Source organism: Rhinolophus sinicus, chromosome 1 (assembly GCF_057876585.1).
Source record: "Rhinolophus sinicus isolate RSI-liver-muscle chromosome 1, RSI-T2T, whole genome shotgun sequence".
NCBI classification, from domain to species: Eukaryota; Metazoa; Chordata; class Mammalia; order Chiroptera; family Rhinolophidae; genus Rhinolophus; species Rhinolophus sinicus.
In genome coordinates this window covers 6,357,223-6,381,396 of record NC_142501.1, presented here as the reverse complement: position 1 = coordinate 6,381,396, position 24,174 = coordinate 6,357,223, and the positions used below count along the sequence as shown (strand labels likewise).

General features: G+C 53.0%; 1 protein-coding gene across 2 annotated transcripts in view; it reads left to right on the top strand.

Moving 5' to 3' along the window:
• The window catches only part of PARVB (parvin beta), a 90,674-nt gene extending 70,903 nt beyond the window's left edge, over window positions 1-19,771 (top strand). For both annotated transcript variants that reach the window (XM_074326524.2, XM_074326522.2), the window contains exons 9-13: window positions 4,747-4,808; window positions 7,485-7,553; window positions 13,487-13,588; window positions 17,000-17,072; window positions 18,087-19,771. In XM_074326524.2, coding sequence (XP_074182625.2) covers window positions 4,747-4,808; window positions 7,485-7,553; window positions 13,487-13,588; window positions 17,000-17,072; window positions 18,087-18,163 — 383 coding nt within the window. In that variant the 3' untranslated portion in view covers window positions 18,164-19,771. The remainder of the gene's footprint in view (window positions 1-4,746; window positions 4,809-7,484; window positions 7,554-13,486; window positions 13,589-16,999; window positions 17,073-18,086) is intronic.
• Window positions 19,772-24,174: the final 4,403 nt, after the last annotated feature.

Genomic DNA, 24,174 nt, shown 5'->3' with positions numbered 1-24,174 from the left:
GTAAATTCAGTCTTCACTATGTTTTTAAAGTAGCAATTCAGTTCTTTTTAATGTCTGTATTATTTTTAAAAAGGTGGGGGCAGGGGAAAGAAACTGTCCTGTGTCTAGTGGCTAAGGACACAGAACAGCAGTGAGGAGTGCAGCTCCCCCGGCCGGCGTGGACCTCCCGAGTGGACAGGTGTCGTGGGCAGCCAGCCTTGCCCTGTGTCTGGGCAGAGGCCTGTCTGGGGACACGGTGTACCTTTCTGCAAGGAGGGGCTCAGACCCTGGTGGATTATAGAAGCATAGAGGTGAGGAGTGGGGCCCTCGGAGCGTTTTAAACTGTTGTCTGTGGTTTTCTGTGTGTTGTCATTTTCATGTTTGGGACAGGCCTGGTTTGAGGTTTGGGGAACTTGGGAGATTCAGTCCCATTGGGGGCTGCTGTGGCAGAGGAAATAGATGCTTGGGGAGAGCCCCCCACAGTGCTGTGAGAGGGCACTCCTGGGGCTGGTGCACAGCGTGGGGGCTCCTGCGTGAGAGCCAGGTGTCATAGGGTGAAAAATGGACCCAGCCGCCTTGCTGGGGAACAGAGGAGATGGTTGAGCGTGAGGGTGGCGGCAGTGGAACCACAAAGCCGGTAAAGTTGTCCTCATTCCTGTACAGGCTCTTGCATGCGTGTGAGATGCAAACAGGCTATTAGTGGGTGGCAGGCAATTAGTTCCACCTCCTGGTGGCTTTGCTGACGCAAGCTCCAGTCTCCTGGTTACCCAGACTGGCAGCCTCGCACGCAGCAGGGCTCCAGTGGGGCTCTTCAGTCCCCTGTAACCCCACACCCCTCAAAAGTCAGATGTCTTTCCAGGCACTTGTCTCCTGCTGGCCCCTCCAGTTGGTTCCTGTGCATCATCGTTGGGGCCGGGTTTCCCAAAGCACCCCTTAGCCCCTCACTCTTCTCCTCATCACCCCTCACCTGGGTTTAAGCCACAGCCACGGCCCTCGCAGTGGCCTCCAAGGCCCTCTCAGACCACCCCTCTGGAAGCCCCTTGCCTCCTCTCTGTCCCCCCATCCCCCCCAAATATCCAGCCTGCCTGTGGCTCTCCCAGCTTTTTTACTGCATTACCGTGTGCCCGAAATGCTCTCCCTCTAGATCCATCCTTGGCTCACTCAGCTCCTCCTGCTCTTACTCAGATGTCACTTATCAGGGGACCCTCCCTGAGCACCCTGCCCTGAATTGCCCCCTGGGGCTCCTCCTGCCCCCTTCCCGTCTTACTATCTCTTTTCTTGTCACTCTGCTCACCGGGAGTATGTTGCTGTGCTCCCTATGTCACTGTTGACTCAGTCAAGCCTTATCGTGTGCCTGGCAGACACGATCGGGGACCCTGCCCCTTCCCTTTTTCCCTTCTCACATGGCACCTTGAACTGTAAGCATCCTGTGGGCTGGAGCAGTGTCTTCCTCAGCGTGCATCGCCCACAGCAACCAACGTTCCAGAACCTTCCAGAACACCAGGCAGAGCCTCCTGGGCTAATGTCCACCTGCTGGGCTCTGCAAGGATCCATGTTCTCGGCCTCAGTTTCTCACATGACCACTCTGAGCTAGGGACAGAGGGGTCCACTCTGCCTCCCCTCTCCCCTCCCACTGCCTCTCCTTGCCCCCCACCTCCTGGTACCACCACTGTTCTGATGGGGTGGGAGGCCCTTCTCTCCCCAGGGGAGTTGGGGAGCTGCAGCCCGATCTCCATGGCAACGGGTTTGCTGGCTGCCTTTCTCCGTAGGCGGCCTCTCCCCCTCCCTGGGCTTCCTCCCAGAGCCCCTTCCTGGGTAAGTGGGGGAGAAGGAAAAAGCTTCTTCCCCTTCCGCTCTGTGTCTCCTTTTAACCCCCGTCCCTGCCCCTCACATCTTCCCTCTTCTGCCAGCAGTTTGTTTTCCCACGGCAGCCAGTCTGATCGCCACTCCTGGTGACTGCCTTCCCCTGTGGGACCCCGCCCCCCTTAGCCTCACCGTCCACCCGGAACCCACTTTGGGTTTCTTGTGTCTCTCTCTGGACTTTCCGTTCCCTCTGCCCGGAATCCCCTTCCGACTCTCCTTGCCCCAGCTGACACGTCAAGGCTCCCATGTGAAGCCTTCCTCGGGCCCCTGTGTCCACGGGCTCTGAACCCAGGTGCCTCGAGGGGCCAGGCCAATAACATGACAGAGGGAAGTGGCGAGAATGTCCACTTTCAGCAGCTGCCCCCTGTCCCCGTTGGGTGGCAGTAGGGAGTGGTGGGGTCTGGGGCAAACTGGAGAGTCCACACCCCACTTCCAGGGGTGGCTCGTTGATGCCAGGTGCCAGTGTAGGTTCACTGTTGCCCCCGCTTCCAGTTTTTAAGGAGAAGCCAGAAATTCAGAACTTATGGATAAATCTTCCAATTTAAAAAATATTGACTCAAACAAAAACAACTTTATTTGGACCAAACTAGACATCCCTGAAGATTGCTCTTGACAGACACTGGCCCACTCTGGTTGGTTTGGCCCCTTCCTGTGCCTTTTTGGGTCCCTTTGTGCCACCTCGGTTTACCCATCTGCCTCCTCAGGCGAGGCCTCTCCTTATTTATCTCTGTGTCGGTCCCCAGTGGAGGGGGGGGGGGGGCGGGACGAGAGGCAGCGCTAATGGACTGAGCATCGGCTGGCAGTGCACTGCTTGTCCCTCTCCTCTCACCCTTTAACTCTTGCCCCAGCGGTGAGGGAGGGGCTATTTTCATTCCCACTTTATGGAGGAAGAAACAGGTTTAGGGAGAGAAGCCATCGGCCTAAAGTCAGGGGACTTTGAAGTCAGGCAACCAGGATTTGAATGCTGATCTGTTTTCATTGCCAAGGCCAGGCACGCAGCGCACAGGAAAGGCCTGCCCGGCCGTGGGGGACATCGCTGCGATGTCTCCCTCGTGCCCTGACTCTGGACGCCCAGCAGTGGCCCAGCTAAATATACCCGGCTGACGTCAAGGCCTGCTCTGCTCCTGGGTTTTTCTCAAGCTGCATTTAAAATGTGTATCTTGTTTTGTAAAGATTAGTTTTCTCCCCCCTTAGTAGACTGTCTTATCGACTTAGATAATTATAAAAATAATTTACAGCTGCTGCAGTGGAAAGGCTTCTGCAGGGCTGGGCCTTTGGGTTGTCCACCCCCCAAACATACACACATACCCCATCCCCATATGCATGTGTATACATCACACACACACACACACACACACACACACACTTTTCTCTCCCTTCTTCTTTGCCTTTCACCTTCCTTCCCTCTCCCGAAAGCCAAGGAGGAGGCTACCTGGGCTGGACTGACTGGGTGGGGGGTGTGAGCTGCCCCGTGCCCTGGCACTAACCCCCACAGCCGTGCAGCCGCCCGGAGCACCTCAGCCCTCCTGCCTGGGGTCCAGCCTGTACAGGTCTCTGTCCTGCCTCCCTGTGGCCCCATAGGAACATCAGGCTAGACCAGGCCCCTGGCCCCCAGCCAGCCCTGCTCCTTTCTTATCTACTGAGAGCCTTTTTATCTACTCAGCTCCAGTGGCCTCATGTTGGAAAAGAAAGGGGTTGATTCTGTGTTAATTTGGAGGGCAGGTTGGACCCCTGAGTGGTAGTTGGAGTAGGTTAGGGCTCACCTGGGAGAAAGCAGGTGGGGGGGGACCTGGTGGAATGGGCCGACTCAGGCCCTACAGATATTCCTGCCGATGGGGACACCCCTGGGCGCGTTTCTGTAGACAGAGCAGGGTCTCCTCTGGTTCATTCATTTGTTCTGAGCACCAGCTATGGGCCCTTCACTGTTCTGAGTGCAGGGAACAAGTGAGACAGCGGTGCCAGCCCTCGAGGTGCTGACAGGCCCGCAGGTAATACAGAGCAGAGCAGACAAATAAGAATAGAATGTGCTCTCAAGCAGTGATGAAATGCTATGACAAAAAATGCACCAGGATAATAGGACAGATAGTGGCAGCAGAGGGCTCTTTTCCATGGTCATGGGAAAAAGGAGATAATATCTGAGAGCAACCTGCAGGAAGTGAGGCAGGTGGACAGCAGGTGCAAAGGGCCTGTGGTAAGTGAGCGACGGAGGAGCAGTCGGGAAGCCGGTCAGTGGAATGAAGTCAGGGAGGGTGAGTGTGTTGGGGGATGACGCTGAACGTGTTGGGTCCCATGGGCCCAAGGGAGAGAGAATGAATTTTATTTTAAGAGTGATGAGAAGCTGTCAGAGAGTTTTAGTTAGGACAGGGTTAGGGAGGAGGCGAGAAATGGTCCAGTTTACACTTTAAAAGGCTTGCTCTGCCTGCTGGGGAGAATGGATCGGAGGAGCTAGAGTGGAGAAGGGAGACCAGTTACGCCAGAGGCTGTAGCTTAGCCCAGGAGAGAGGTGATGGATGGCGCGTGTGTGGGGGTGGCAGCCATGACGAACCCGAGAGGTGGTCCAACTTACTGACAAGACTTATTGCTGGATGAGGATTGTGGGAAAAGGGAGAAGCAAGGACCCTTCTAGTCGTAGGATGTGATGCGGGTGGATGTCCCAGTGCTACCCCTGTGTTTCATGTGGAAAGATAGACACTGAGCTAGAAGGAACCTTACAAGCATCTTTCCCTTGATTTAGCTCCTTGCCGGCACGCACCCTTTGGTTCTGGCAACAACTGAAAGGATTCTAGGCAGGCGTGAACATCCTGGGGGTCAGAAGCTGCCTCTTCCCCGGGACGGGCGGGGATGGGAGCAGCACGTGTGTGTCCGTAAACGCTGTCCCTGTGTCTCCCTCCCCATGTCACGCAGAGCGGGACGCCTTCGACACACTCTTCGACCACGCTCCGGACAAGCTCAGCTTGGTGAAGAAGGTAAGCCTTGATGGGTTGTGTTTTTCTCCTCTCCAGGCCTTTTACAGCACGGACTCCATGCTGGGAAGAAGGTGGGAAAATGTTTGAAGTCTCTGAAATGTTTGCCACATGGACTGAAGTGTAATTATAGTCAAAACTGTAACTACAGTGCATAAAATTTGCACCTTGTAACTCAACGTCTCCGCTCCCTGGGTGTCTTCCTGCCCACCAGCCCAGCCAGAGCTGTGTGGCAGTTCATTCCAACCTGAGGCTTTTTTTTTTTTCAGCGTGGAAGTGTTTTTAAGCATGTCCACCTGCTGGCTTCTGCTGGCTTCGTTACCACAAAGCTGCATTCACAACCTGCCCGGTAAACAGGCAGCCTTTCCTGGCACAGCCGCTGTGTGTGTGGATTTGGCTTATTTCCCCTTAGACAGGTGCACAAAGGACGGACCCCTCACTATCCACCCAGGCAGCCCGCTGGTCAAATATGGAAACACCCATGTGAACCCGAGGCTTTGAAGTCTGGGACTGGGCAATAATGAGCTTCCGGGGACATCTGCCAGGAAGGCTTGTTCTCCCCCAGAAGGAATCGAGACTCACCTCATGGCACATCAAGCTACCTGAGTACCTGCAGACGTCTCCCTGGGGACGGCAGTGGCAGGACAGATGTGCTTCCGCCTTCCTGTGAAATCTGGGGAGTGGTCACTTCTGCCTGCGGCCCAGGAGAGAGTTCTTTGTCTAGGACAATTTCCCCAAACAGGTTTCTTAATGCAGGACTTCTCAGAGCCTTTAACATGCTGACATGTGTGGAATTTATTTTGAGATAGAACACATTACATTCCCATGGAGACCACTCGTGGACAATGCTAGTCCAGGCTGGGATGATGAGTTTGTTAGTCCTTGGAAGCACTTTGCAAAGGCCTGTGAAATCCTCCCAGTGGCTCTGCTGGGCAGAACCTTCTTAGCAGGCTTGGGTCATACCCTGAGGCTGCAGAGCAGTGCCCCCCACCCCCACACCGGCCACATCTGGCCCCAGGGACCCTGACACAGCTGGTTCCATGGGTGATTTAAATCTAGCTTCCCCACTTACCAGCTGTGTGACCTGAGGCAGACTACACTCCCCTGCCTTAGTTTCCCCACCTCACAGGGGCGCCATGAGAGTACAATGTGACCGTGTATAGCCGTACATGGTCATTAGACAGTGTTGAACATGACATAGTGTAAGGTTAGCTTTCCTTTTTCAGTAGATACGATGCTAATTCATTCTTTGAAAAAACAGTTTGGGCACTGGGACCCCAGCAATGAACAAGACAAAAATCCTTTTATTTATTTGCCTGACAGTTTCCTGCTTCCAGCCTGGCCCTGCCCCACCCCCACACTGAGAGTTGCTGTGTTGGGGGCTCCCCATGCCCCACACAAATAGCAGGGGGACCCTGCCCACCTCTCCAGGTCTCTCTGGGGTCACCCCCCTCCTATGCTCTCCCATCCCACCCACATCCAGCCACGGCCTGAAGATCCCACAGGGTTTGCACATGTGTTCGTGGCTGGCGCCTGCTCTGTCCACTCCCCCTACCCCAGGCTCAGCTCCGATGCTGCCTCTCTCCCACCCCTTCCAGGGAGCCACACACCCTCCTGCGCACTCACCAATCCTCCCCCTGTAGCGTGTTTCACGAGCTTTGCCATCTCTCTCGATTTCTCTGTCACCTCCACCAGGTGTGTGCATGGAAAGTTATGTCACAGGCTCTCCAGGGTGGGGCTGTCCTGCTGTCTCTGTGTCCCCAGCACCAAACAGAGTGCCTGGCCCATAGTAGCTACTCTGTAAGTTTGAGTAGAAGGAATATGGAAATGACATCGTGTCCAGGGGTGGGGGTAGAGGGTGGGTATTGAGTTTCCATTAAAGTTGGGTTTGATTGCTGAGAATAATTACTGGTGACAAGCTTTGAAATGCCCAAATTAAAAAAGAAAGAAAGAAGGAAAAGAAAGAAAGAAAGCAAGAGACTCAGATACAGAGAACAAAGTGATGGTTGCCAGATGGGAGGAGCATTGGGGGGATGGGTGAAAAAGGTAAAGAGATTAAGAAGTACAAATTGGTCGTTACAAAATAGTCACAGGGATGTAAAGTACAGCACAGGGGATATGGTCAATAATGTTGTAATAACTGTGTGTAGTGCCAGGTGGGTACTAGACTTATCAGGGGATCAGTGCATAAATTGTGTACATATCTAATCACTGTGCTGGACACCTGAAACTAATGTAATATGTGTCAACTGTAATTGAAAAAAATATTTTAAATGCCTCCTCCCTTGAGATAAAGCCTGGATAGAATCTCTCCAGAAACAGGGGTGTGGCCCTCGGCAGCCTTTCTCTCTCAATCTTTTGTCCTTCGAGGTTACATGTAGGACACCTTTAAAAGTTTAATTATCTTCCGCTGACGACTGTGTCCTTCTGAAGGCACTGATGTTGTGTGTGTGGATGAGTAGGTGTGTACACAGGTTGGTGAATAAAGGTGCGTGTTTTCTTCTCCAGCTGGGATAGGTTTAGTCATTGTCTCATTAAAAACCAAGGGGTATTGTAAGAACGTTTCGTCTCACACATGAGCCTTTTATTGTGGCCAACAGAGGAGGTGAGGGAAGCATTCCACGTGTCGAATCCGTCCCTCGGGTGGGCGCTGACTCTCTCTCATGGTTCCCTTGACAGTCCCTCATCACGTTTGTGAACAAGCACCTGAACAAGCTCAATTTGGAGGTGACGGAACTAGAGACTCAGGTAAGCAGCTTTCTGGGTTGAAGGATCCTTTGTCCTGCGTCGTTTCCAGCCATCACCTGCTCTGATCCCAGGGGGCGCCTGTGAACAAACCTGGTGCCATCTTGTTTGTGACAGAAATGCCCACCCTGCAGCCAAAGTAGCTCCAGCCCCAGCCACGCTGGGCTTCTCAGGCCCTCTGTCTTCATTTCCAGGGGCGGCTGGAACAAGTACCACGGAACTGAGTGGTTTAGACAACAGAAGTGTATTCTCTCATGGCTCTGGTGGCTGAAGGCCCAGCGTTGGCAGGGGTGGTTCCTTCTGAGGGCCGAGAGGGGGAACCTGTTGTGGGCCTCTCCTCTGGCTTCTAGGGGTTTGCTGGTGACCTTGATAGTCACGGGGTCATAGATGTGTCACCCCGATCTCTGCCTCTGTCTTCACGTGGCGTTCTCCCTGTGTACATGTGTTTCTAAGTTCCCTCTTTTTGTAAGGACACCAGGCATGTGGGATCAGGGCCCCCCTACCGACCTCATCTTAATTGATTACTTCAGTAAAGACTGTTTCAACTAACATCATGTTCCCGGGGCTGGAGGCTAGGACTCCAGCACACTCTATGGGGGGGAACAATTCAACCCATTACACCCTCCAAGGTGCCATACCACCCCCAACAAAGAGCCTCTGCTTGTGCAGGCCCCTCATTCTAGAATGTTCTGTCCCCCTGCGTCTGCTCTCCACTGCGATCCTCACACTTGGAGCTGTGGCTGACATCTCGCAAAGGCTCGCTAAATATCCCCCTAACGCATATGCACAAAATATTCTTTCTGCAAAAAGTGTATGAAGTACAGCTGACCTTTGAGCAACACAGGTTTGAACTGCACAGCTCTACTTAGAGGCAGAGTTTTTTTTTCAATACATATATTGGAACATTTTTTGGAGATTTTCTTACTACCATGAAACAATCATATTGCTCCTTCTTTGTTATCAGTGCATGAATTGTTACACCTGTAAATACATATGTTTCTTTTTTCACATTATCTTTTCATTTTTTGATGTCTAGTGTTAGTAACACATGTAACACCTACAGCGTTTTGTATCCTAGAAGGGAATATTGATGTGTACTGACAAGATTCATCCTGTAAACAGACATTAACTTACAGTAAATGGCTTACTTTGTTATAAGAATACAGCATATAATACGTGGATTTTCAACTGCAAGGGGGTCAGCTCCCCTAACCCCCTCACTGTTCAAGGGTCAACTGTATACCCCCCATCTCCACTCAGAACAGAAGCAGCATCGTGAAAACATGTTTCCAGCTCTCAGCAAGTGTTAAAGACAAAATATCATTTCCCAGCATTAGTGGGGGCTCGAATTCTGAGCCTGGAGCTCTTGGTGCAGGTTTCTCTTAACGCACAGCTGATCTTTCTTCCACCCCTGGGTGATGGCATTCATCTTTTCTCTTTCTTTAACTTTTCTCATTTCCTTTTCTAATTAAAAAAGTAATTCAGGTTCATTGTAGAAATGTCTGAAAGTGCAGATAAGCAAAACAAATAAAAATCATTTGTAATGCCGTCACCCGGAGGTAACTGCTGAGAGGTTGGTTGCAGACCTTTTCTCTGCGTGAGTAACGAATCACAGGGTCTGTATTTGAAAGCAAAACATTAATGTCCACATTTATTTGTGCATTGTGTGCAAGTACATTTATTATTTTTAGCAGTTTACTAATATCACACACTTAGCCTCTGGTTATTTGCTGTTTGATGTAGTAACAGTCCAGAAGTAAACTAACTGAAAAGTGAAAACGCTCCTTTCTCCCCCTCCACAATCACCCTCCATCATGCTCTCCAGGGTAACTATAGTTCATGGTTGGACGTATATTTTTCTAGATATTTCCTATGCATACATGTGGTTTTTCAACGACAGTGGCTCATCTATACAGCTGTTTTGTAATGTGCTTTTTGTTACTAAATATATTGTGGGCATCTTTTTGTGGTGTTTCTGTCTTCTGTTTTCTCTGTTGCCTGGTCTGTCTGTCTATATCAGTCACTTTTAATAGCTGCCTCTTTGTCCATCTATGGCTGTGCTATGCTTCATTAAATTGGTCCCTTGTGATGGGGCGTTTCCTGTTCTCGTAAATAGCAGTACAGTGAGCATCTATGCACATGCTGTTTGTGCTTTGTGTGTTTCCTCATGATAAACGCCTAGAAATAGAATTGTCAGGGCAAAGGGAGCGACACTGAGGGCCCAAGAAGGTTTGACAACCTGAAGCTCTCCTCACCGTGCTGGGAACCCTCGCCGGCAGCGCCCGCTGTCACTTCTCAATGAGCCCACACACCAGTGTTACTAGCCAGATAGCTTAGGCTGAGACGCTAAACTCCAATGTGCATTCATTGTCATTTACTCAATAGCTCCATTTTTTTCTATCAGCGCATTATTTCAAGTAATATCTTAACAGTATTTTTAACCACTGGTCTACCAGAAAAGATCAGTGGCCACAGAAATGCAGGGAACTTTTTTCTTTTGTTACAATGGAACTGGATATTCTTACAAATACGTTCATCATTAAAGTCCAGATACCTTAGACCAGGGTTCAAATTCCTGCTGAGAGGTGTGTGAGTGTGTGTGACTGTGTGTGTGTGTGTGTGTGTGTGTGTGTGTGTGTGTGTATCCATTCATGCATGTGCTGTCCCTCCTTTTGAAAACCACTTTTGTATTCCGGGCAGTTTCCAGGCTCTGTGATACTGAGCCAGTGTCTCAACTTCTCTGACCTTCTCTCCACATGTTTAAACTCCAGACCGTAGATATAGGAAGGCTTAGTGGAGAATAATGTATTTAAAGGGTTGCTATTAAATATATATATATATTTTTTAAATGAAGGTCACTACTGATGATGGAGACGCGACGGTGGTGTCTTGGGGCCTCTGTGGAGATTTCCGAGCTGGGCACAGCCCTGTCGCAGGACCCCTGCTCTGTGTTTGTGAAATTGGAGGGACCTACTCATTGCTGATAAACCGCCACTCTCCCTCTGCCTGACACTCACCCTCCTGGGCACCCCTTTCCCTTCCCGGGCCTTCCTGTCTTCAGTTCCCATCTCTCCCACCGTTCTGTGACACAGAGTGCCAGGGGTAGGTTAGAGGTGCCATGGAAATAAGCTAGGACTCTGCCCATCTCGGCCTGTGGGTACGGCAGCACCACCGCTCCCTGCATCGCCAGGGGATGCGGGTGGTGTCTTCATTCACGGGCAACCTCTGGTTCCCTGGAAATGGTCAGTGTTGATGAGAGTGGTGTCTTGGCCATGCTGGCTCAGTGTCACTGGGGGCGAACCCCAGGGCGCTCCACCAGAGTGGGGCAGGAAACGCTGCATGGGTGCACGTAACTTTTGGAAAACCCTTCTGATCTCCTTAAGGCGATGAGTGAGTAATGTCTTCATGGTGTGGAAGCATGAGGCTTGTGACATGCAGGCAGAGGGTCATTTACCAATCAGATCACGTTACACCGGGGCCTGGAACACTCGCCCCAGGAAGCCCCCCACCTGCTCACACATCGCTCAGGGATCCCTCTGCCTTGGGCTTGTTTCTTAGCTTCCCCTCCCCTCCCAAGGACAGGTTTTGGCACTATTGGATGTTTGTGATTTTGACTTTTCATCCTAAAATTGGGGAGTGGGTGGCCCACCTAGGATGGTGGAGGGGGCTGTCATTGTCTTAAAATAACAATGCCCTCCCTTCTTCAGGTTCTTATCTCACCCATGGCGGGTTGCTAGGCTTAGGAAGCTGGGGCCCAGCCCCTCACAGCTGTCCAGCTGTCCTGAGTGGCCGTCTTCCAGACCACTCGGACCAGTAGAAGTTCCTTGAGGGATGGAAATGTTGTATCATTGCACCATCCGATCCAGTAGCCCCCGGCCACGCGTGGCTGTCGAGCATATGAAATGTGGCCGCTCTGGCTGAGGAGCTGATTTTATATCTTAATTAATTTTCTGCGTTTATTAGCATTTATTGGATGCTTTGTTCCTTCCGGGTCTTCTGGGCTATCTTTTTCTCCTGTGCCACCTCCCCTTCTGGTTGAGGCACAACGTGCTCTTTCTCAGTGAGGATCGGCTCCGTGTGGCAGGGGGGCTCGTGCACAGGTGAACCCGCCCACGAGCCCGGTAATTTCTGTGCCGTCATCTCGGGTGGCTTCGTTCACCTGGCTGGGCTCAGTGGCCAGAGTCTAATACATCAAAACCCTTGTATTCCGCATTCCTCTGTGCAGCAAAAATGCGGCCCTCTGTTTGGGCCACCGACCCTGCATCCAGCCCGTTTGGCCTGGGCACACCTCCCAAGCCCTCCATTGTAACGACACTGAGAGTGGCACACCTCGCTTCTGTAAAGTGACATCCTTCAGACACTTGGTGGCCTTTTGGATATGCAGCCTCTTGACGGCCAGGGCAGGTTCACGAGTGTTCTTAAAGTTGAACATGAAGATTGGAGCCTCCCGATTGGCATGATTTTGTGGGGTTCTCTGGGTCAAGTGAATAACGAACCATTTTCAGAGGTCACCTCAGACTGCTTATGGGAAGAGAGCTATAATTATTATTTTTCTTAAATTTACATTTAAGAGTTCTGGAGATTGTACTTAACAAGTCTGAACTATACACTTAAAAATGGGTGACACGGTAAGTTTTATGTTGTGTATATTTTATCACAATTAATTTTTTTCGAACAGTACAGCTAGACACAAAAGGACAAATACTGTGTGGTTTCGCTCATATGAGGCACCTGGAGTGTCAAATGTGTGGAGACAGAAGGTGGGATGGTGTTTGCCAGGGGCTGGGGGGCGGGGGAGGGGGAGTTAGTGTCTGATGGACTCGGAGTTTCAGTTTTGCCAGATAAGAAAGTTCTGTGTAGGATGGTAGTGATGGCTGCACAACAACATAAATGTACTTAATGCCACTGAACTGTGCACTTAAAAATGGTTAAAATGGCAAATTGCACGTTATGTATATTTTACAGCAGTAAAAAAGAATCAGCAACATTGAAGAACAAACCATTTTAATTTCAATGGGCCCATGTGGCCGGTGGTTACTGTGTCGGACACTGAATTTCCAGACATGGGAGGCTCAGGTCCTCACAAACCCTCGCCCTCCAGGGACCCTGGCAAGTTTAGGCCCCCCCAGGACGCCATCCCTGTCCCCTGAGGGGGTCGGTGCCGCCCGCCTTTCCCCAGTGCTGGTGTGGCCCTGGCGGTGAGGTGGGCAACGTGGTGTTCCTGCCCTTGAGCTCTGCCCTCCCCTCCGGAAGTCGCTCTGCCTTTGTCGGTCTCCAGGGCTTTGTCTCTGAAAGGAGCAGTTGCGCCCTGTCCTGGCTACTCGGGTGAGGGTTGTCTGCCAAAGAGCAGAGGCTTTTGTTCTCGATTCCTGGTTCCCCTCCTGTGGCTGGGAGGTGGTGCTGGGCTGGGGCGGGGAGAAGGGCTGGGCAGTCTTGGGCTGCAGCCTGCAGGGCTTCCCCCCCCCCCCCCCGCCAGCCTCCCCCCCATTCAGGGCCCATCTGGGATGAACACTAGGTGTTGGGTACACACAAAAGCTCATCGTGACCAAGGCTCCAGGACGGAGCGCAGCTAGAAGTGCTACCCCTGACACTGATGGAACGCTGAGTGTGTGCTGGTCGCTCCCTGCCTGCGCTGAGAGATGGGAGCCCATGCCGGCCCCTAGTCAGTAGTGGGGAATGAGCCTCTAACGGGCAGTCTGGTCCTGGAGCCGTGGTTCTATCCACGCTGCTGCACTCCAGCTCCAAACACACGCACGGTCACATCCGGTCCCAAGCCTGGTAATTTGCACCCAGGTCCTTCACCCAACTGCAGGCTCTCTCACCTACCCCAGAGATGGATTGTTTTGCTCTAAAACATTTTCCTCCTTCTGAGTAGATGCAGAACATTCTCTGCCTCCGTGTGTGGCCCAGAAGCATCACCAAGTGTTTCTGTGTAGTTTGCAGATGGTGTGTACCTGGTTCTGCTCATGGGCCTTCTGGACGATTACTTTGTCCCCCTGCACAACTTCTACTTGACCCCGGACAGCTTCGACCAGAAGGTACGTGCCTGTCTGCAGCGTCACCATGTGTGGTGGAGGGTACCCCTGACAACTCTGCCATCTAGCTGCCTTCTTCCAAAAACAAGAACGGCACGACAAATGACATGGCACTTAGACATAACTCGGTAAAAAGGAGGCCCGTCAGCCGTGCCCGGCACAGCCACGTGTTGGCTGCCATGTTCTCTTCCCAGTCTTTCCCACGGGACATGATCAGTTTTAATAATTGTGGTCAAATGTCAGTAGAGTTGCAGACCCGCCCCCTGCTCATTCCACACATGCATCACATCTGGTGTCTCCTGTTGCTTCATGAGCTTCCCAGATGCCATTTTCACTGGTGGCCCAGAGCCCCACGGAGTGGTTCTGACGCCACTGTCTCCTGTTCCCAACTCTTGCACAATCGACTTGTTAAAACAATGGGGCATCTTCTTGAATACGTATATTTGTCATTCCTATGGATTGTTTCTAGGAAAATTCCCAAACAGGCTTATTTGGATCCACGGGCCTAACTTTTACATTTAGGTTGCTGTACGTGACCTGTGTGACCGGGGGTTTTGCCTCCTGCCCCGGGGCCTCCTGAGGTTCAGCCGTCTGGCAGTATTTAGTGCGTCACCTTTGGAAACTTGGTGTATGGACTGACCATATTGCTTTGGACACACGGACATATGTCATTTTGTTTTCCCAAGGTGCTAGACCTGAGTCAGAGAGGCAGACAATGCAGGCGGAGGTGACAGCCAGAGAAACCTCCAAAAATGGGGCAATGTTTATCAGTCTGCCCACTTCTGACACCTGGCAGGCTGTTTGCTCGTGGCCAAGTGTTCCCGTCTTGCCTGCTGAGGTGGAATCAGAACAGATGAGACAGGTCCTGGCACGTTAGCGGCCACAGAGAATGGTGAGAGTTTGAACGAGAGCAGAGGGAAGCAGCAAAGCTGCGGGACCCGTCAGGAAACGTGGCTGTGGTGCTGTCCTTCTGGGAACCCGAACACAGTTTGGGGAAGAGGCATGTGCATTTCCAGGCCTGACCTGGCTGGCGGCAGATGTATTGTTTTGGAGAGAGCTTTTCTTGGTTCAAATTAATGAGAATGCTGGCGAGAATGGTGACGTTCTCCAGGCCGTCTGGAATTGGGCTTCTTTCTGAAACAGGTTCTGTGCAAATGATGGGCCGTCACCTCCCAGCCCAGCCTTCTTCCCTTTGAAATGGGGATGAAAGCCTTTGTCAGTCACTTCCCCGGCCTGGGAGGCCTGTTCGCCTCTGAATGGGGGCCACAAAGGGAAGGCTGTGTGAGGGGATCACGGTGGTAGCCTGCTCACCCTGGAGAAGGGACATATCTGGTGGTGTCTGGGGGCAGCTGTGGGAGCTCTCCTAGGGGGATGAGGATTGTGGGGGTTCCTCATCTCGCCCCAGTGTGTCCCTTCCCCTCACAGAGCCGCTGGGAAGTTCTTCATGAGCCGAGACATTTATCAACCTCCTGGTCCTCCCGACCCCCTCACAGGTGGTGGTGTTTCCCCACTGCATAGACCAGAACCCACTTCAGGCTGGTCCCAACCCCCAGGGCAGTGGTGACATGGCACAGAGGGACCGCTCACTGAGTATTTTCCAGGGGCCCTGAAAGGCGTCATGCTCCGACAGTCGGAACCTTTGCAGCAGCAGGAGGAAATTGGGGTTCGGGGACCGAAATTGGAGATGCATCGTGGGCCTGTATTTTTAAACAACTGCATTGGATTAAAAAAAAAAAAAAAAAAGAGACAGGACAGCTCAGACCCTTAAGTTTGTGCAAACAAAGGAGAGGCGCCTCTCGAACTGTCTCAGAGGCTTGGGCACCACCCACGGATTTTTGTTACAGCCACCGTGTCTTACTGTGCTGGCCATTTTGCTAAGTACCTGTGCCCATCGGTCATCTTTCTGGAAGATTCCACAGTGCCCCCCCACCCCTTCCCCAGAGTCGACTGTGTCTTAGAGGCTTGGAGGTTATTCCTAGAAGCAAATATCAGAAAGCGGCTTTAGTTTCAAGGTCCTTTCTCCTGTGTCCCCTTATTGATTCCCTCTGTCCCCACCGAAAAGGAAACGAAATCTCAGGAGGGCCCAAGACAGTCCAAGGTCACACGGTCAGCAGGGGCAGAGCCAGAAGAGCCCCTTCTATTCTGGAACCTTCTAAGCTTCTCTCGCCTGGCCAGGTTCTCCAAAACCCTTTGAATGGCAGAGAAAGAGAGAGAACTTCAGGGTGGCCTGCTCTGTGGCTGGCTCTGGCAGCTGTGGCGTGGGGCTTAGGGGTTGGCATGCGGCCTGGTCGTCACGGGCCAGGGGCTGTCACAGTCAGGGAGGGTGTCCCCAAAGCCCTGTCGGGAGCTGCCTGCTGTTGTCTCTGCCCTGTCGGGGGCCCTGGCTCAGGACACGCTTCTCTCCTGGGGCACAGGAGGTGGCTGGGGGTGAAGGCATGGCTCTGACAGATAACAAGAGGCAGCTGGTGGCCATTTACTGTCGGGCTGTTTCCTCAGACTGAGAGGAAAGCAGAAGGAAAATCTTATTTCAACACAAGCCACTGCTGGGCTGAGTGGCTGTGAAGTGGACTTGGAAGGAAGTGTCTCCTGAACTGTCCTCCCCGTGGGGCAGGGTGGGTTTCATGACCTACCCATGCTCCACGCTGAGCAGTTTCAAGGAGCCATCCCCCCCCCCCCCCCCGGGGTACGGGTGCCAGAGGGGACATTCCTCCCACCAATGACCTGCCTGTGCTCGGGGGAAGGATCCTTCAGGCCGAGGGGCCCATGGAAGAGGCCCTGAGAGAACGTCTGTTCCCAAGTTGGGCTGACAGCCTAGACCTGTCTCTTCTTCCTGCTTCTCCTTCTTTGCCATCCTGTCTCTTTCCCCTTGATTCAAAGTCTGCTGTGCACGTGCAGATTAGATGATCTGGATGGTGGAGAGCTGGTGGCAGACGGAGCAGGAAGCTGTAGGAGAAAAGGCTGCTCTATGCTGGGGACAGTGCACGGGGCTGGGTGCCTCTGGGAAGTGGCTTGTCTTCTCTGAGCCTCCGTTTCCTTATCTGTAAAATGGGGTCACTGTCACTTCTCATCATTGGACGTGCTGGTGGCCTGGAGCAGAGCAGGCATGCAGGGACCCCCGAGCCTCGAGGGCAGGCTCTGTGCCTTCCTCCTTGCATGTCCCAGCGGCCCCCTGGTCACTGGTGAGGGGACTAAGGACCACCCAGGGAATGTGTTGCCCTCAGCAGACATCGACACCCTCCCTCTGCCCACCCGTGCCCTGCGCTGGGCATGCTGGGTCCTCATGGGCATAGTAGTTCCAAAGGTCCACTCCGTCCACACTCGCTCCCATCCTGTCCTTTCAGAGGGAAAGCAGTGGGCAGCGGGCAGGCCTGGGGGCAGCTTTGGCCCCGGTGCTAACTCTGGTGTCCTTGGCAGGTCCACAACGTGTCTTTTGCCTTTGAGCTGATGCTGGACGCAGGGCTCATGAAACCCAAGGCTCGGCCTGAAGGTAAAGCCCCAACCAGGTGCCCTCGGGGAGAGTCAGGGGCAGGGCAGGGAAGTCAGCCTGGTGTCCGAGGGGACGGGAAAGCCAGGCCCATCTCTCCCGATGAGACCCCGAGTGAGTGGCTTGCAGGCCAGGCTCTGATGACTCCCAGTTCCCCACCCTCCCCGTGCTCCTGGTTTTGGGGACCAAGACGACTGTGCTGACACAGCCACCAATGCTGGTTCTTTAGAATCCATTTGACTCGGAGGCTGTGGCCTTCGGATTTAATTGCCTCTCCGGGTGCCTTGAGCTGGCGATGCTGTTTCATGCTTGAAAGGATACGAAAGGCTCACTGCCATTGAATGACTGTCGGGCGGGAGGTGTTCCTTACCCTCCACACGCCCACCCTAGGAGGCTCACCAGCCACCATTTAAGGGACAGGAATTCTATCCTGTGACCCAGGAGCCACAGCCCTCCCTAAGCCCCCTGTCTGAGGTCACAGGGTATGTGAGGACAAGAACTAGATCCCGCCTCCCAGAGGACAGGTCCCCTTCCCATCAAAGAAGGTGTCCCAGACTGACTGGGCCCTGAGGGAGCTGTCAGCCCTAAAGTGTCCTGCGGCAGGCCACGTCATGTGCCCAGCCTGGAGGGGTAGGACAGCAGCTGCCACCCTGCCCTGCCCTGCCCCAGGAGGCCTGGTCTTGCCGCAGGCCAGCGGTCCTGGCACAGGTTAGCCCGTGGGTGTTTGGTCCCCAGGAAATGTCCTCGGCTGTTGTAGACCCCACATCACTGAGACGCTGCCGTCCTCAGACTTGTCCCAATGCAAATCCTAGAGGGGATGTCGGAGCGCCCTGTCCTGGCCACCCCACGTGCTCATCCTACTGGGGATGGCATTGCCCAGAGCGTCCTGGACGTCTTCACACAGCAGCTCTTTGCTGGGGACACAGCGCCTGTCCCACGTGACCCCCAAGGGGCGGCACCAGGGCTCCAGGTGAACTCTCTCGTCCCCACCAACAGTTTCTCTGTTTCCTTCTGCAGATGTGGTGACCCTGGACCTGAAATCCACCCTGAGGGTTCTTTACAACCTGTTCACCAAGTACAAGAACATGGAGTGACGCTGGGGCAGCGGAGACTGTGGCGGGGACGTCCCCTGTGCTCCGCTGTCCAGGGAGGCGGGCACTGGGCTTCCCCTCCAAGCCCGTGGTTGGCCCCCACCCCTACCCCTTTATCTGGTTGTTGCTCTTTATCTCTTTTCTGTGTAATTTGAAATGCAGGGTTCTAAACGCGTGCTTGTGTCTGAGGCCTCCCTCACCTGGGAGTCCACGGTGCTGAGTCACTGGTTATCAGCTGGATCAAAAAATGAAAAAGAGAAAGCCCATGGGAGGGGGCGCCCTGCATTCCATTTGGTGGCACAATTAACCATCACAGGCGATGAGAAAGTCACCGTCAGCCTGCCTGTTCTGGCAGAATCCCTTGGGAGGGCTCTCCTTGGAATGGAAGCCTTTTTAGTCAAGTGTTTTTGCAGTTTTAATAAGTCCCAGAGGCTTTCGCTGTGACAGGCACGTCTGCCACACATTCCTGCTTCTTGGCCACTCAGTGTTGTTTTCGTTTAGTGTTGTTTTCAAACATCTAAGACACAGACGACCCCACTGCCACAGCCCACAGAGGGATGGATTTGCTGAAGGCATTTCTTTATTTCTTGCTACCCAGTGGGGTGGGTCAGAACTGGCTCTAAGATGCAGCTGGCAACAACCCCACTGGAAGTTTCCCATCGCAGGGCCCCTGTCTGGGGATGAACGCATTTTTAAAAACTTAAAAAGCAGTGTATGTTCATTTGCTTGGGCTGCTGTAACAAAGCACCACCGACTAGGGGGCTTAGATAACAGAAATGTATTCGCTCACAGCTCTGGGGGCTGGAAATTCTAGATCAAGGTATCGGCAGGGTTGGTTCTCCTGGCGCCGTCTTCCACGTGTTCTCACATGGTCGTGCCTGTGTGTGTGTCTGTGTCCTGATCGCTTTTCCTTCTAAGGACACTGGTCCTATTGGGTCAGGGCCCATCCCACTGACCTCATTTCACCTTAATCACCTCTTTAAAGACTCCATCTCTAAATAGTCATGTTCTGAGGTCCTGGGGGTTAGGGCTTCAACATATGGATTCTGGGAGGGCCCCATTCAGCCCATGACAGGGAGATGAGGTGTTTATCTCACTCCTGTCCGAGTCGTGGCTTCCAAGCCCCTTTGGCATGTCTCCTTGGGTTGCCTGTAAAAGGAAATGCTGGTCACTTCTCTACGTGCTGTTCACCCCGGCTCACCTTGGCTCAGGAGAGAAACGGGGATCTATCGGCTGGGTCTCAGGTGGTTTCTGCATGGTTTCCTCCCAAACCTCCTTCCCCAGCTCCCAGCTGGGGCTTATGACGTGCCAGCACCCTGGAGACCCTGCACATCGCCCTCCTTTGGGCCTTTCCCATCTCTTCAATTTTTACCTTCCCGCTGTAGATCAGAGCTGCTGAGTGAGTTGTTCCTATCAAATTGAATGCAAACTCTCAAGATTTAGAAAAGAGTTTAATATTTTGTCTCCGCTCTGACTGCTTCCAGGCTGGGGATGGCTTCAGAATAGCCGTTTGGTTGGAGGTGTTTTCCCAGCAGGGGAAAGAAATAATTAAAATGGCATTATGTTGTCTCCTGCAGGATGAGTGACATTAAAGAACAACATTGAACAATGGCTGAGGCTGGAATGTTCTGTGCCACTTTGTTTACTCACATGGGATCACAGCATCTGGGGCTGGTGGGCCCACCCAGTGGGCTGGTTCACAGGTGGGCTTGGCAAGGGTGTCACCGATCTCTGGGGGCCGTGGCGAGGGTTGACGGAGGCAAGGGCAGGATTTGGAAAGAACACAGCCTCGGGGGCTTCAGCTCAGGGGTGCTCTGCCCATTCTGTGCCATGAAGGGGAGGAAATGGGGGCGCTCAGCTTCCCAAGGCAGCGAGCCCACTAAACCCCCTGTGTTTCGAGTGGGAGAGAGAAAGAAATACTAAGACATGGGGAAACTATGCTTGAGGCTGTGGTTCCAGCAGAGGGTGTTATCTTTTATCCAAATTATTTTTTTCAAGTTGGTTTGAAGGCGTGGGTGTGCCTCCTACACACCAGTGAAGGCCCCCCCTACTCTGTATGCATCTCATTTTTCTCCCTTCACTGTCCAGTGTGGATCAGAATTCAAAGCATTGCCTGGACGGATGCATCGGGAGCCAGTTCTGAGGCAGAAGTTGGGTGACCTCTGCTGCGGGGAATGAGTCCTTCTGGGTGATCAACCCAGCGTCCCTATTGGCTTGGGGACAATAGTTGTCTGGGCGTGAATTCCAGGGCCGGGGATGCTGGAGCATCTTCTTGGGGGTAGCTCGGGTAGCAGAAAAAAACCTTAATTCTGGAAAGTTCTGGAACCTTTTCTCGTGGGCTGACCCACATTATCAGCGCATTGTTTTTCTCTGAAGAGGAACCTGGTCTACAGGAACTGAGTGAAAGCAAGATCGGGCTCTGTGCAACCGAGCGTGAACTACTTCTCTGCTTTTATCCTTCCCGGGCATGTCTCCCCCCACCCCCACTGGCCTGGGGGCACCGGCTTGCAGCTCTGTTTCCTCTTCAACATCCACACACAATATGCAGGCATCAGCCCAGCACCCATGTGCTCCAGGGCCCTGATTGGGTGTGTCAAGGAGCTCTGTTGTTTTAAAGCAGCTGAATCCTCTTTTCACCCCCTTTGTGGGCCCGTATTTTATTGTATTTTTAATTGCTTTAAGCGATGTTTACTTTGGGTATTAAATGAAAGTCTCTCAAACCCTGGCCGTGGTTGACCTGGCCCTCCCGGCGGCTGCCCCCGGAAGTGGCCCCTTGGGCCAGCGTCCTTTGCTGCAGACAGACGTGCCCTAAGCCAAGGACTCAAGTTAGGAAAATACTGTGTGGTGTGAACAGCGTGCTGTTATTTATCCCAATAAAGAACTCATGAACATGGGGCTGTCTGCTGCCTGTTTGGCTGTGATTTGTCCGTTCGTGTATTTGGCCGCCATTGGTGGTGGCAGCTCAGGGCTCGGTAGAGGGCCACTTGCTTCCAGCACAGCCCTCCCTGCTCCCCAGAGCTTCCGCTCAGACGAGGACGCGGGCAGGAGGGAGCTCACAGCCCTGTGTGGGGACAGGGCCCCCACCGGCTGAGGCTGAGGGTTTCATGGCGTGAGCCACCGGCTGAGGCTGAGGGTTTCATGGGCGTGAGCCACCGGGAACAGAGGTTGGCACAGTCTCAGCAGTGGATGAGTGATAATGAAGAACAGATCAGCCCATTCGCCTGGTTCCAAACCCGAGCGGGAGCCGCCCGTGGGCCATGGGTACAGGCCCGATAGAAGTGCTGCTACAGGGAGACTGGCTCCCTAGGCTTTGGGACGAGGGACACCTAGGTAACCCAAGACGGTGCCCACATCATGCTCCACGCTGGCTCTGCTGTAAACCTTCCCTGCAGAAGTCATGGGAGGCTTTGGGTGCATTGAACTTTTCCTACGAAATGTTAAAATTGTGACTATTAAAGTGTGTCAAGCCTGGAGAGCAAGGCAACAGTGCTATGAAAAAACATTGAAAATGACAAACTGCTGCTGGAAAGAACCTGGGCTTTGGGGAAGCACTTGGGTTCTAATCCGGCTTTGCTCCCGATTGGGACTGCTGGCGAGTTAATTAACCCACTTTGCAGAGTGACCGTCTCATCAAATTCACCCCTCCCTTAAAATCAGGATATTTGGCAGTGTCTGGAGACAGTTTGGGTTGTCACTCTGTGTGTGTGTGGGGGGGGGGGGTCGGGGAGGGGCACTGGCACATAGTGGGTTGTTCCTGGGTTGCTGCGAAACATCCTACAATATATAAGACAGGCTCCTCTCCCCTACAGAGTTCCCCTGGGGCCAGGAGGGGAGGGGGTGGGGGGGAGGTAAATGTCCATTGTGCTGAGACTGAGAAATCTCTGGGTCCTGAGCCAGCCGGTGTCAGACTGTGGTTTTATTGGGTGAGATTATCTAGTAATATTCATGAGGACAAAGCGCCATGCCTTGCGATGTCAGCTTTTTCAGGCCAGCAGTGGCAGTTGGTCCTGTTCAGGGGACATTCACCGAGGGTTTGGTTCATTCTAGGCCTCTGCCCTTGAGCCTTGGAGAGACAACCATGTAGATAATTCACAGGGTGAACTGGATGAGGAGGGGTCCAGGGTGTGGCGGGGAGAGGTTGAAGCTGGGGGTGGGGGGGGACAGTGCCTTCTGGAGGAGGAATGAGAAGGGAGGGAGGCCTTGCGTGCTCTAATCCCTCTTTAATACAAGTTGTTTTGCCTCCTTTCTTCTGGGTTGATACCCCTGGTGTGAGCAGCACACTGTCAGGAAACGCTAGGAATTCAGCCTCTGCTGGGGGGTGGGGAATCTCTGCTTTGTCAGGGCCCCTTGTGGCCAGTGTGTGGGGAACTGTGACATTACATGACCACTTGCCCTCAGCTGAATTTGTAGGCACTGAAATTTAGAAAAGGGCCTTCTGAGGTCATCTCTTGTAATCCGTTCCCAGGCAGGGACAAGCTCAGCACTGTCCCCGAGAGAAGGTCACCACCACTGCAGGGACTGAAACTGTAAGGACAACGTCTTGTGGTGGGGAAGCTCGAGTGTTGTCAGGTTTCATTTTAAGTGGAAATTTACTCTTTAGGCATAATTTGGTTCAATAAATGGTTATTATCCTCACTGGCTTCCAGGGTTCAGCTTTACCCTGAGGCAGGCGTGTGGGGACCCTCTTGAGCCCAACACGGGAGGAACTTGAACGTTTGTATTTATTGAGGGCCTGCTGTGTGCCAAGCTGGGGCCTGGGTGTAGCGGGGACCAAGCTGACACCGCCGTTGCCTCGGGAACCAGAGAGTGGAGAGGCAGACAGAGAACACGATGAGGTGGATAAGACCCACACAGACGGGCCAAGTGAGACAGTGATGTATGAATGAAGTAGAGGCGATGGAGAGACCGGAGGCAGAGGGATTAGAGTGAAGACCCACGGTCAGCGTGTCCGCAAACACTCCATCTGTGTAATAGCGTGGGCTATGCCAGGTGCAGCAACTTGAATTTCATTTGGGAGGGATTGTCCCAAGGTGCCCAGATGAATAGGTCACTAGGTAGTGAGCGTCTCGATTTGCACGCACGTGTCCTTACGAAGCAGCAAGAGCTAACCTAGGCACCCACCTTGCCATAGATGAATAAAGGCTGCCCTTTGGCCTCTGCCATTCTGAAATGACCTCAATTCCACTGAAACTGGGGAGCCCATGTCAATGGTGGCATCTCCCAATGTCATTCTTGGGCTACAGAGCCACTCCAGAGCTTTTCCCTATATCCCAGTGTCCTCTGGGTCTTCTCAGGGGAGACATCACATACGACAAATCCTCTCAACTAGCCCTCTCCTTCAACATCCCATTTCCACTCAACAGAGGCCCAAGCCAAGTCCACGTTCAGTAACCAACCTAGCAAGCCGTTCAGAACCACTCCCGGCTGCTTCTGCTCATGCCCCTGAACTCAGCCTCTGCAGTGAGGGCATTTCTACCCGTGAATACAACCCCATCTGAAAGAGTGTTGCTTCTTCCTTGGCACAACACCCTCATACCCTTTCCCCCACACGTTTCCCCTTTTTCGCTGACGTAAATTAGCAAACGTTTGCAATTTTTAAAAAAAGACATAAGCCTTCTCCTCTCAGCTTTGACTGTGCTTATCTTCGGGGACAGGCTGGAACTGACTGTAGTTATAAGTCGGGGGGCTGGGAAGGGTGACAGGGAAGGGAACGAGACGAAGCAGCATCCCCTGGAAAGGCAGTCACCTCAGATGAGGTCATTTTGGGGTTTCCTGGAAGGAGAGCCCCCCTCCGGCAGACAAGCGGGGGCAGGGCTCCTCGGACTCGTCTGCAGGTTATTATTCCAATCTCAGAGTCCCTCTCTTCCCCCCCAAAAAATGCCCCACCTTTCACATGGGAAATCTGGGGACCCTGTGGACTTGGTCTGTGTTGCCCTGTACAACCCACTCAGGATTAGACTCTGCATTTGCTTGTCAGCTCGATCAGCCCTGCAGCCCCAAGAGATAAGGGGTTC